Source organism: Rhincodon typus, chromosome 38 (assembly GCF_021869965.1).
Source record: "Rhincodon typus isolate 14 chromosome 38, sRhiTyp1.1, whole genome shotgun sequence".
Taxonomy (NCBI): Eukaryota; Metazoa; Chordata; class Chondrichthyes; order Orectolobiformes; family Rhincodontidae; genus Rhincodon; species Rhincodon typus.
This window is the reverse complement of record NC_063369.1, coordinates 10,569,930-10,582,843: the sequence shown is the minus strand read 5'-3', so window position 1 is coordinate 10,582,843 and position 12,914 is coordinate 10,569,930. Positions and strand designations below refer to the sequence as shown.

At 42.4% G+C, this 12,914-nt stretch overlaps 1 protein-coding gene across 2 annotated transcripts in view; it reads right to left on the bottom strand.

Annotated features, from left to right (window-relative positions):
* Positions 1 to 12,914, bottom strand: part of xab2 (XPA binding protein 2) — a 47,130-nt gene that overhangs the window by 13,420 nt on the left and 20,796 nt on the right. For both annotated transcript variants that reach the window (XM_020528385.2, XM_048617991.1), the window contains 3 exons: positions 11,635 to 11,766; positions 10,550 to 10,663; positions 996 to 1,158 (listed from right to left, as the gene is read on the bottom strand). In XM_020528385.2, the coding sequence (XP_020383974.2) occupies positions 996 to 1,158; positions 10,550 to 10,663; positions 11,635 to 11,766 (409 nt within the window). The remainder of the gene's footprint in view (positions 1 to 995; positions 1,159 to 10,549; positions 10,664 to 11,634; positions 11,767 to 12,914) is intronic.

Sequence of the window (12,914 nt, the reverse complement as noted above, 5' to 3'; positions counted from 1 at the left end):
ACAAGTGGCAGTCCCGGCTACAAGTGGCAGTCCCGGCTACAAGTGGCGGTCACAATGCATTGGGTTAGAACTGCCTTCAGGCAGAGAACTCAAGGTTTACAAATTAGAGGGAAATAGAAAGAAAATTCAGGAAAAGACAACCGTAAAATCAGAGCAAGGCCATCCAGGAGAGAAATGAGGGAAGGTTCTTCAGACAGGGAGCAGCCGCAGTGTGGGCACCAGCTCAACTATTAATATTTAAAACAAAGATCAAAGAGTTTTGCTAGACAAAGCTATAAAATAATACGGAGCTGAAGCAGGTGAAAGGAGTCAAGATACAGTACGACCCTGTGCAATCACAGAATAGACTATTTCTGACCCTATGTATTGAATACAGATAAAATGAAGGCACACAACTGGGACAAAGGATGAGACTGAAGAATGGAGTCATCCTCTCAGACTTGAAGCTTTTTTTCATATAGTACTGGAACATTTCCAAACAGAAGGAACAATGAGGCATTTGATTACCTACCACATGTGAAGGGCATGGTTCAGAGGTGCATACTGCAGATCACAAGCACATTCCAAAAGCCTTGCTAGGCTCCAAAAATACATTTAAAAATTCTTAAATCACATCTGGGTGTGTAGAATCAGAAATAATTCAAACTCGTTGTATGGATTTATAATTGGAATGACAATCTGTAGCTAATTCAAATCCTACAACCAATCTATATTTATTTTTAATACAAACAAAACTGCTTACTGCAATGAAAAAGAAGTACATTGTCAGTTTTGAATGATGCCATGAGAATGTGATCACACCTAAAAAATTTGTCACAAAGCATAACAAAATCTAAAAGAAAAAGCAAAGTGACATTTTACTGAAACTGCCTGAAATTCCTAGAGGCTCGCATCAATGACTGCAACACAAGTTGTGTTTCACTTCACAAGGCTTCAACTGGGTTACTGACCGCAAGCTTGAATAAGAGTTACAGCCACGAGTTTTAAGTACTGACTTTTGGCAAATTTCGGTGGACACCCATCAAGAGCTTGCTCAAACAGGTCTCGTGCTCGTTCCAGTTTCTTTCCACCGTACCGATCGATGAATTTGGTAAGGTAAGTGTTCCAAATGTCGTACACGTTGGGCCACTTAAATAGAGCAACCCCCCTCTCATAAGCCTGCAAAAAAAAAAGCACACTGGGTTATGCTGGAGAAAGAGAGCCTTTTACTGTTAGTTGATGAACTGCATCCTATTCAGCTACAAAAACTAGGTTCAAAAACACCTCTTACATTACCTCCTTGCTCTTACTCTACGCCACGACTGGTGAAAGCAAGTATCCCATCTGCCTTCATAACTATCCTATTCACGTGCTCTGCTGACTTGAGGGATCTGTGACTAATCATCCCAAGATCCCTCTGTTTCTCTAAGGTACCCAGTGTCCTACCATTCATTAAATACTCCCTCCTCTTGTTTCTTCTTCCAAAGTGCATCACTTCACACTTATCAGGGTTAAATGCCATCTGACAAACATCATTCAAGCTGAAACAGAGAATTACAAAGCATTGACAGGACTCGGTTCAGTCCAAGCTAGCGTTCATGCTCTTTGTCTCATGTGATGTTTTTTAAGAAACATTTTGTCAAACTTTTTTTCAGGAAATGTGGGTATCCCTGTTAAGCCCAGCATTTACTGAAATTGCCTTTCCCTAACTGTCCTTCAGAAGGTGATGCTAAACCATCTTCTCAAGCAGCTGAAGTCAACATGGTGAAGCTACACCCATTTTGACCCGCAACAATGAAGGTCTGCCAATATAGTTCTAAGTCAGGAAGCTGAGAAGAGTTTGGACAGGAACGTGCAGGTGGTGGTGCTCCTACACATCTGTTGCCCTTGTCCTGCTCGGTGGTAGAGGTCGGAGGTTTGGAAGATGCTATCGATGGAGCCTTGATGAGTTACTTCCAGTTTATCATGCACACTGTACACACTGCAGGCACTAAGACATGCTTTACAATCCAGGATAATTAACTGAAATTAAATTGCATCAGTCGAAATGCCGGGATTTGAATATGTGTCCCAAGAGCATTAGCCAGGATTATTAGTTGAGTGAAATTATGATTACGACATCATCTCACCATGGTTGCTACCTAGTCCTGCATTAAGTTGCAATGCACTGTCAAGTCTGAACGTTTTATTAGACTCGAGACCTTGATTCCCATTGCACAGACCGGGAATCAAATTTGTAATGTTCAATAACAGAAACAAATTAGCCATGATAGCTTGGGGCAGCATGGGGAAAAACTGCTTTATTTTATATACACAGGAACATAACATATGAATTAATTTCAGAAATCGACTAAAAGCCTATGTTGTTCAGCCCAAGCTAGACTCTTAAGAATAATCATTCCTGTTTGAAACAACCCATATATTTTCTAGCTTTCTGCAACCAACATAAAATACAGTCCCAAGCATCCCACTTCCATAAGGAAACAAGAGTTTACAACAATCTGAAGAAATGATTGGCTGGTCATAACACGGCATTGCTAAATTGGGTTGGCTTACCTCGCATTGATATAATGGGCTGAATGGCCTTCTTCTGCAGTGCATGATTCTGGCCGGAACAATGTCCCAGTGAGAATTAAAACATTATAACTCACATTATGCCTGCAGTTCTGGCCACCAGGGAAGATTCATACTCAGGACTAACAGTAAATTGTTGAAATAGAGCACAAATGGCTTGGTTAAACGAGTGGAAGTTTCTCAAGGGCAGCTAGGGATGGGAAGTAAGTAATACTGACCAGCCAGCAATGCCCATGCCCTATAAGCGAATAAAAAATAGCCTGGAAAACTGTTGCTGGAATGGAGCGGGAGGGAAGAGGAGGAAGAGTTTGGGTTGGGGTGGTTAGACCCTGCCTAGTGGCGCAGTCTAATGGTCTGTTCTAGTCTATTTAGTTCTATTCATAAATGACATGCAGAAAAATAGACTGCTCGGCAAATTTTATACACCTTTAAAGCTTCTTTGCTATAATTCATTCATAGAATCACACAACATGGAAACAGACCCTTTGATCCAACTAGTCCGTGCCAACTATGTTCCCAAACTAAATTAGTTCCACTTGCCTGCATTTGGCACCTATCTGTCTAAACCTTTCCTATTCATGTGCTTATCCAAATGTCTTTTAAACATTGTAACTATATCTGCATCCACCACTTCCTCTGGCAGTTCATTCCACACACTATGTAAAAAGGTTGCCCCTCATATCCTTTTTAAAACTCTCTTCTCACCTTAAAAATATGCCCCCTAGGTTTGAACGCCCCACCCTATGGAAAACACATCTGCCATTCACCTTATGTGTCCCTCATGATTTTATAAACAGCTTTAAAGTCATCCCTCAACCTCCTACACTCCAGTGAAGGAAGTCCCAGCCTATCCAGCCTCTCCTTATAACTCAAGCCCTCCCATTCCCAGCAGATCCTGGTAAATATTTTCTGAACCCTTTCCGATTTAATAATATCCTTCCTATAACAGGGCGACCAGAACTGCACACAGTACTCCAGAAAAGGCCTCACCAATGTCCTGTACAAACTCAAAATGATGTCCTAATTCCTTTACTCAAAGGTCTGAGCAATGAAGGCAAGCATGCTAAAAACCTTCTTAATCACCCTGTCCACCTGTGACGCAAATTTCAAAGCATTATGTACCTGAATCCCTAGGTCTTTGTGTTCTACAATAATACCCACTACCATTAATTGTACAGGTCCTGCCCTTGTTTGTTTTGTCAAACTGCAATACCTCACATTTATCCAAATTAAACTACATCTGCACTCTTTGGCCCATTGACTCAATTGATCAAGATCTCTTTGTAATCTTAGATAACTTTCTTCACTGTCCACTATACCAGCAATTTTGCTTTCATCTGCAAACTTACTAACCATGCCTTCTATATTCTCATCCAAGTCATTTCTATAAAATGACAAAAGTGGACCCAGTACTGAGCCCTGTAGACCACTGCTGGTCACAGGCCTCCAGTCTGAAAAACAACCCTCTGCCACCACCAAGTCTCCTACTGTCAAGCCAATTTTGTATCCAATTGACAAACTCACCCTGAATAACAACTGATCTAACTTTATTAATTAGTTTACCAGGCGGAACGCTTTAGTAAATGTAGTCCATGTAAACAACATCTACTGCTCTGCCCTCATTGATCGTTTGGTTACTTCCTCAAAGAAACTCAATCAAGTTTGTGAGATACAATCTCCCTTTCACAAAACATTGCTGACTATCTCCAATTAGTCCTTGACTCTCCAAATGCAGAATCACCTCCAACAACTTACCCATCACTGATGTCAGGCTCACAGGTCTACAGTTCCCAGGCTTCTCCTTACAGCCTTTCTTAAACAAAGGCATATTAGCCACCCTCCACTCTTCCACACCTCACCCGTGGTTATAGATTCCACAATATATCATATAATTAATCATCAAAGCAGGCATGTGCAAACATAGGGACAGGCAGTAGCAATTCGGGCCTGTTCTGCCACTCAATTACATCACAGGCTGAACTGTACCTGAACTCCATTAATCTGCCCATGACTCTACAAACCTTGTTACTCCTTAGTAAGAAAATGTCTGTGAGACTGATGTTAGTTCTCTTAACAAAATACGAGACATGGGTCACATAGTGCTAAAGAATCCAAGAAACTTTTATTACAGCTCCTGGCATCTGCATAATGAATACATGATTCACAAATCAGAAGAGTAGCAAGAGCAGATAGCATCTCTCGGGAGATTAATTTTTAGATTTGCCAGGAATCACTGGTTACGAACACGAAGGCACAATGAACTGCCCCATTGTCCATGCTCCTGGATTTTTGCATACAGTATTAGTATAGTCTTATTGCAACACAATGCAAAACCAGGTGGCACACAAGGCCAGGAAGTAATAAGCAAATAGTAAGTCTTGTGTTTTGTGATAAACCTAAACAAAGCCAAAACAGGCAGTTTTTCCATTGCAAATGCCTAAGTGATTAAAAATAAATAAATATAAATACTTTAGCTTCAAGGTAAGGGAAGAAGATGCAAAGGAGGAATTAATGCTTTTAGAGGACCAGAAGTGTTTGGAATCAGGCTGGGTCTCTGAATATATTCAAGTCTGACTTAGACTGATTTTGACTGACAAGAGATATGGGAAGCAATGTGCAGTAACAGCTACATCAGATCAAACTGATCTTGTTGACTGACAGACCATGCTCAAGGGACTGAATGGCTGACTCTTGCTCTTACTTCTCATGCTTTTAGAAACGCAAAGTATAGTGCAATCAGCTGGGTTACTGAGAGGACATGGCTACTCAGAAAATACATCCAGGGCATTACAATCCTGATTCTTAATCCCAAAAATAAAATCTGATAGTTGTTTGATAAGCCAAATGATCATCTGGATAATAGGAACTTGCCTGGAATCCTCCACCATATTCAGTTGTCCCAATTTGAGGCCCTACCAACTACAGAAGTACCAAAGTGATAATTTCTGTATCAGATTCGGACGTACATTTAATTCTGTAGCTCCATTTTCTGACCATTAGCTCCCTCACAAAAGTGTTGGATCCTTGCTGGACTTAATTGAAGGGTTAAAAACAATCAATATCTTGCCCATGAGACCATCTATTCCAGACAAGGCAGAGTGCTAGCAGGCATGCTGGGCTCAAACCTGCTCTACACAGCCCATACATACAAGGGTCATTGAATAGCATTCAGGAGACAAGTCAATGGACTATATTACACCTCCCAGCTTCAACTGTGAGCAATGCCATTTGTGCAGCTACACCATACAGAATGCTCAAAACCACTTTCTCAAGGGTGATTTCAGATGGACAATCCAACAATGACCTCACCCCACGAATGTGTAAAAGTAAAGCCCTCCCATCATTACCCGAGTTCAGAATAAGATATACGCATTGTTGGCTGGACCAGCATTTATTAGATGCCCTTGAGAAGCCGGTGGCAAGCTGCCTTCTTGAACTGCTGCAGTCCAACTGGTCTAGGTAGACCAACAATGCGAATGTATTCAGAATTTGATCCAGTGACAATGAAGGAACAGCAATATATCTCTATCAGGACACTGAGTGGCTTGGAGGGGAACTTGCAGGTGGTGGTGTTGCCATGTAGCTGTTCCTCTTGTCCTTTTAGGTGGGAATGGTTGTGGGTTTGGAGTGCTGTCTAAGGTGATTTTCCCCAGGCCACAACTTCTCTTTCCTACGAGCTCCTCATAGCCTTCAATTCCCTGATAGATTTTTAAAAATCTATCCACCTCCTCATTAACTATTTTGTGATCTAGCCTCCATAACTCTCTGGAGAATTCCACACATTCACCACCCTCACAGCAGAAATTATTTTGTACCTCAGATGGAGCGTTCCCAAGTAGTTTTGAAGAAGGACCAGAAACGTTAATTCTGATTTCTAGCATCCGCAGTTCTTTCGGTTTTTTGAAGTGTTCCATTATTCTGTAACTATGTCTGCTAGTTTGACATTGCCCAACCAGTGGAAACATCTTTTCAACATCAACCTGCCACGTCACCTTAGAATCTTATAAATTTCAATAAGATCACTCCTCATTCTCCTAAACTCTAACGAATGAAATGGCTGAACTGTTTAGATGGTCTTGATAAGTTACCCAGGAATCAATCAAGTGAACTGCCTCCAGTCCCAGTACATCCTCTCAACTACAGGAACCCACACTGTATGCAGTACTCCAAGTGCAGCCTCACCAACACTGCATTGCTGTATCAAGGCTTCCTTATTTTTAAGTTCCAACCCTCTAGCAAGGAAAGCCAAAATTCCATTTGACATCTTAATTTCTTGCTGCACTGACATGTTAACATTTTGTGTTTCATGCACAGGAACACCTGGATACCGCTGTGTTGTACTTTTTTGGAGTCTCTTTACATTTAAATAATAGTTTGTCTTTTGATTCTTCTGACCAAAGTGCATGACCCTACACTTTCTTTCATTAAAGTCCAACTGTGAAGTTTTTGCCCACTCACTGAACCTATTTATAGCCTCATACAAATTCCTTATGTCCCCAGCACAACATGCTGTCCCACCTATTTTTGTATCATCAGCAAATTTGGATACTCTGCACCTTCAAAGTGTTAATATGGATAGTAAATAATTGAGGCCTAGGACTGATTTTGTGACGCTCCATCAGTCACGTATGTCCAACCTGAAGAAGACCCATTTATCCCAACAGCCCCTACCCCATTTGGACAGTTCATGGAGGCAGGTCACCATCATCTTCTCAAGAACAATTAAGATGGACAATAAATGCTGTCCTAGCCACGAATGGATTAAAACAAATCAAATTCCCAGTCATGGGTCATTGTTGAGAGTAGGATTTGAGCCAATCAAGGAAAACCTCTAAATAAAAACCAAAAGAACTGCGGATACTGTAAATCAGGAACAAAAACAAAGTTGCTGGAAAAGCTCAGCAGGTCTGGCAGTATCTGTGAAGGAGACAACAGAGTTAACGTTTTGGGTCCAGTGACCTTTCCTCAGAACTGATGGTGGCTGGGAAAACGTCAGTTTATATGCAGAAAATAGGGAGGTGGGTGTAAACCATAGGATAGAGCCCAAAGAGAGAGAAAGACAGTTGGACAGACAAAGGAGTTGCTAACGATTAGGCTAGGAGGGTGAATAGTTGTTAATGGGGACTAAGGTTTTGGAGTAGATCTGTAGCTCGGGTTGTGGGTGTTGGGGTTGGTTGGCTTGCCGAGTTGGTTTGTTGTTCCGCAGACGTTTCATTACCGTGCTGGGTAACATCCTCAGTGCAGCCTCTGATGAAGCATCGGTGTGTTTTCCCGCCTGGTTTTAAACTCTGGAGTCTGTTGAGCTGGATGGCCTCACTTCCGGGTTTCCTCCATAGTGGAATGTATATGGGGTCGAGTTCTATGTGTTTGTTAATAGCATGTTTTAATGGGGACTGTTAGTGACTAACAACAGGGGGTGTGTAATGGCAGGCGATGTGGTAACAAGACCTGGTGTGTGGGGTGGGGGGCTGGGACATGGGAGAGTTTAGGCCCTAAAATTATTAAACTCAATATTGAGTCTGGAGGGCTGTAGGGTCCCGAAGCGGAAAATGAGGTGTTGTTCCTCCAGCTTGCATTGGGCTTTGCTCGAACACTGCAGCAAGCCAGAGACAGAGATGTTGGCCAGGGAGCAGGATGGTGCATTGAAATGGCAGGCAACATGTTGTTCAGCGTCTTTTTTGTGGGCAGAACATAGATGTTCTGCAAAGCAGTTGCCAAGTCTATGCTTCATTCCCCCAATGTAGAGGAGACCACATTGTGAGCAGTGAATGCAGTAGACTAGATTCTGGGAAGTGCAGGTGAAGTGTTGCTTCACCTGGAAGGCGCGTTTGGCCCTTGGATACTGGGGAGGGAGGAGGTAAATGGGCAGGTATTGCACCTTCGCTGGTTACAGAGAAAGGTGCCGGGGTGAAGGAAGCGTGGACCAGGGTGTCCTGGAGGGAACGGTCCCTGCGGAAGGTGGACAAGGGAGGGGAGGGGAATATGTGTCTCGTGGTGGCATCTTGCTGGAGGTGGCGGAAATGGCGTCTGACGATCTTCTGGATGTGGATGCTGGTGGGATGGTAGGTGAGGATAAGGGGAACCCTATCGCTGTTGTGGGAGGGAAGAGAAGGGGTGAGGACGGAAGTGCGGGAGATGGGTCGGACCTGGTTGAGGGCCCTGGAAAACCTCTAAACTGACACTCCCAGCATTGTATGTATTGAGGGAGTGCCACACTGCTGAGGGAGAGACAAGGTCAGCTGTAGCATCATCTATCCTTTCATCAAATTGCACTGATTGCAGAAGCTATTGAAAATATGGCCTTCCTGTTCTCTGTGATTGAGTTTAACGCTGAACAGTTCAATGGCATGTCTCATCATCAGCAAAGGGGGAGAGCAATCAGAACATATTTAATTGTGTGCCTCTAACTATTTTCATTTGCCCATCAAAAACACAACACTCCAACGAGCAAAAAGTGCAATTTTGGAGGATATGTCAAGCATGACAGTAAAGATAATGACAAACTAAGCATCATTAAGCCATTATTGCTCTCAATTGAAAATTGTTGCTAGGATACAGCAATAAAACCCTACACAAGGGAAAGAGAGATGGTGTTTAAAATTGGAGGCATGCGGGGTTCATTTACTTTTGTCATTTTCTGGATCACATGTATTGACGTTTAAAATGCAGTTTGGGTGCCTGATAATTAGTTCTCTTACTTATACAACTTTCACAAAGTATATAAATCTGGAATGAATTTGGATTTGTGATTTTAAATCCTCTGGCACCTTGATTTCATTCATGAGCTGGACGGTTTTTATTCCAAAGCCGCAGTAATAATGCCTCATACCCAATGTGACAAAGAGAAGCCCAGTCCGAGCAGTGGGCAGCCCTCAGATTCCAAACTAGAAGGCACTGGTGAACATCAGAACACAGGACTTCAGAGCTGGCCATTCAGTCCTTCTTGCCTGCTTCCCCATTCAATATAATCAGTGGTTCACGCAGTTATTGTCTCAGCTCCACTTTCCTGTCTGCCGCAGTCACTACCACCAACATGCCCTCCGCCATAAGACTCAACTCCCAACTCAATCAAATATCTAATTCAATGACCCAAACTTTATTACCTTCTGAGGAAAAGAATTCCACATTCTAATGGCCCTCAGAGGAAAAAAAAATTCTCTATGTTTGTGTCTTAATATCCTTTAGGGAAAGAAACTCCCATCCTTACCTGATCTGGCCTACATGTGACTCCAGACGCACAGCAATGTGGTTAACTGCCCTCTGGGCAATTAGGGATGGGTGATAAATGCTGCCTAACCAGCGACACCCTCATCCCGTGAATGAATAAAGAAAAAAAATTAAAATGGAGACATTTTATTCTTAAACTATACCCCTGGTTTTGGGCTCCCACACAAGAGGAAACATTTTTGGGTATCCAACACATCCAGTGCCCTCAAGATCTTATTTGACAATAAGACCACTTCTCGTTCTTCTAAACTTCAACTGGCATAAGCCATTGGAGGAAGTGGTGTGTTAGAGGTATTAAATCTAACCAGTCAGAAGCTGTGAGGTTCTACATGATTGTTACTACAATCCAACACGATGAATGCAGCTATAAATATTCCATGATATTTTTCTCTCCTGACTTTCTCCTCTTCTTTCCCGAGACCACCCTTTTGGGCTGCAGGCTCTATAACGCCAAAAGTCTGTCCCCTTGTCAGGCTTCAGGTAGGTGAGTATTACCAAACCAATCACCATACAAGAACATTGCAACCATGTATTCCATGTTTTTCACCATGCCAAGGACCCAGCTTTCACAGGTCTCAGGAATGAAGCCAACATCCTCCCAACAGATGCCTGGATGTTCGCCCATTTTAGCTTGAAAACTAACGAGTGTTTCAAAGACATAACCTTTCTATGCCTAATTTGAAAAAAAAACATTTACAGATCAAGCATGACTGCAAGAATGAAACTCCTTGTCCAGTGCTGCCGAACAGAAAGAAAAGTGAAGACGCACCTTAAAACTTTCTTCAAAGTAGTTATGCTCCTCCAGAAACATCGCGTAATTGATGATTATTTGCGGCGTGGCAATTCGGAGATCTATAATCCTGTCATAAACAGCTTTTGTGGACTAGTTTGAAAATAGAAGTATTTTAAAAATAAAGGATTAATTAAGCAGTAACTAAGAAACAAAACACACACCATTTCCTTTTGTTAATCTACATTAAACATTTCCTTTACGTAGTCAGTGGTTAGGGCCTGGAATACATTGCCTGGGAACGTGGTGGAGGCAGATTCAATGGAGGCTTTCAGAAGAAAAATTGGAGAATTGCCCAAGGGGAAAGAAATTTTAGGACTAACAGTCAAAGGCAGGGGACAGGGATTAAACAAGTTGAGCTTGCAGACAAAGAGGCATGAACAGAATGGGCCAAATAACCTCTTTCTGTGCTGCAACCAGTCTATGATTCTAACATGAGTCCCACAACATTCTGTTTTCACTTGCTACACACCATTTTAAAGGAGACCCTATCGTATCTTGGACGTCTTCGTTTCAATTTTTTCTGAAGAAGGGTCTAGGCCCGAAACGTCAGCCTTCCTGCTCCTCTGATGCTGCTTGGTCGCTGTGTTCATCCAGCTCTACACCTTGTTATCTTGGTTTCAAATCCATTTGTTTTGCTTCATGAGGTTTTCTGCACCCACATCCCATTTTTCAATTTTTAATACTTAACGTATGATGCAATTTATTCACTTCCATCACTGCAGGCCCACTCATGTTTAAACAGTATAATGATACTGTCTCGCACTCCAAAAGAGCCTGTGACAGGAGCAGGCCAGTTTTTGAACAGCCTGGCACGTGTGATCTTATCAACAACCAAACTTGTCCTACACAAGAGTGCCTGTAATATCAATGGAAATGTGGTGCGGAGCCACATTGGATTTGGCAGCAAGCTCCATACAGCTCACAGCAGACAAGCAGGATCCTACTGCTTTCCACCAACATCACAGGTAAAACAAAAATAAGAAATCATCCAATTATGTCAAATTTAAACACTTTTATGACACGTGAAATGAGAAAACAGAGGAGGCCAGGACTTTAATCACCTTAAAAGTGCCGAGACTCTCCTCCAGATCTGCTAACATGGACCAGACTTTCAATGACTTGTACACTCTGTTCTGGACGGGTTCTGTTGAATCAAAGTACTCAGCTTTCCTTGCAGGTACTGCGGTAGCTCGCTGCAGAGACAAGAAGTAAAGAATAAAAGTTTCAAATTTGCCTCTGCTCCTTCAGACAGACAGGGTGAGACACACAGGCAGAAAGACAAGCAGAACCAGATACACAAACAGGGATAAATGGGCAGGGCAGATGGGCCAGACACATCAGTAAATGGAGACAGGTACAGACACACAGGTAGACAGGAAAAGATACACAGGCAGGGAAAAGCACACAGAAAGCCATATTACATAGAAGAACAAACAAAAGGTAGAGTAAACTACTTCAAATAGATACAGCTCCGATTACTAAAGAATGACCCGGACTAAAGCCACTCTGAACACCTTTAACTAACCATTGCACTGACCTATGCTTTTATGACATACCACCTCTTCTCAAAATGAAACAAAAGCTTGCATTTTGACTGAAGGTCACACTTTGCTTAGCTTTATTGGAGGCTCATTTACTTGACTTACGATAGGCAAAAAAAAATCACCAAAGGTTAGAAACAGCCAAAAACACTTATTAACAGGAAACTGGGTCATAAAGTCAAGAGGGCCATTTCCCCAGAGGGAGCAGCACTCTGAATTAGTTTGATATTGCCATCTGCTGATGAAACTGTGTAAACTGCAGTACCATCCACTAAGACCGAGCAAGGAAAAGGTGGGGTGGAGGATTGAGATGAAAACATCCATTATTCAGAAATTCAAACACTGGCATTGTCTGGACCAGAATTGCTCATTGGACAGAAAATCTCTGAAGTGCAAATCAGAGATCTTCATAATTCCACAGTAGAGGGAGCAATGTCACTGACTCGTAATCCAGAGGTGCAGCTCCGCTATGGGTGCAGATGTAGTTACAACTATGTAGCTATACGTATAACAATTTAAACTCAGTTAAAAAAATCTGGAATTGAAAGCTCAGCTCAATAACGGGTAACAAATGCTGATCTTCTGAGCAATATCCAGATGCCTTTGGAAAACAAAAGATCTGTGCTCCAAACACAACAGGCACAAAAAAAAGAGATAGTAGGAACTGCAGATGCTGGAGAATCCGAGACAACAAGGTGCAGGGCTGGATGAACACAGCAGGCCAAGCAGCATCATAGGAGCAGAGAGGCTGACGTTTCGGGCCTAGACCCTTTTTCTGATGAAGGGTCTAGGCCCGAAAC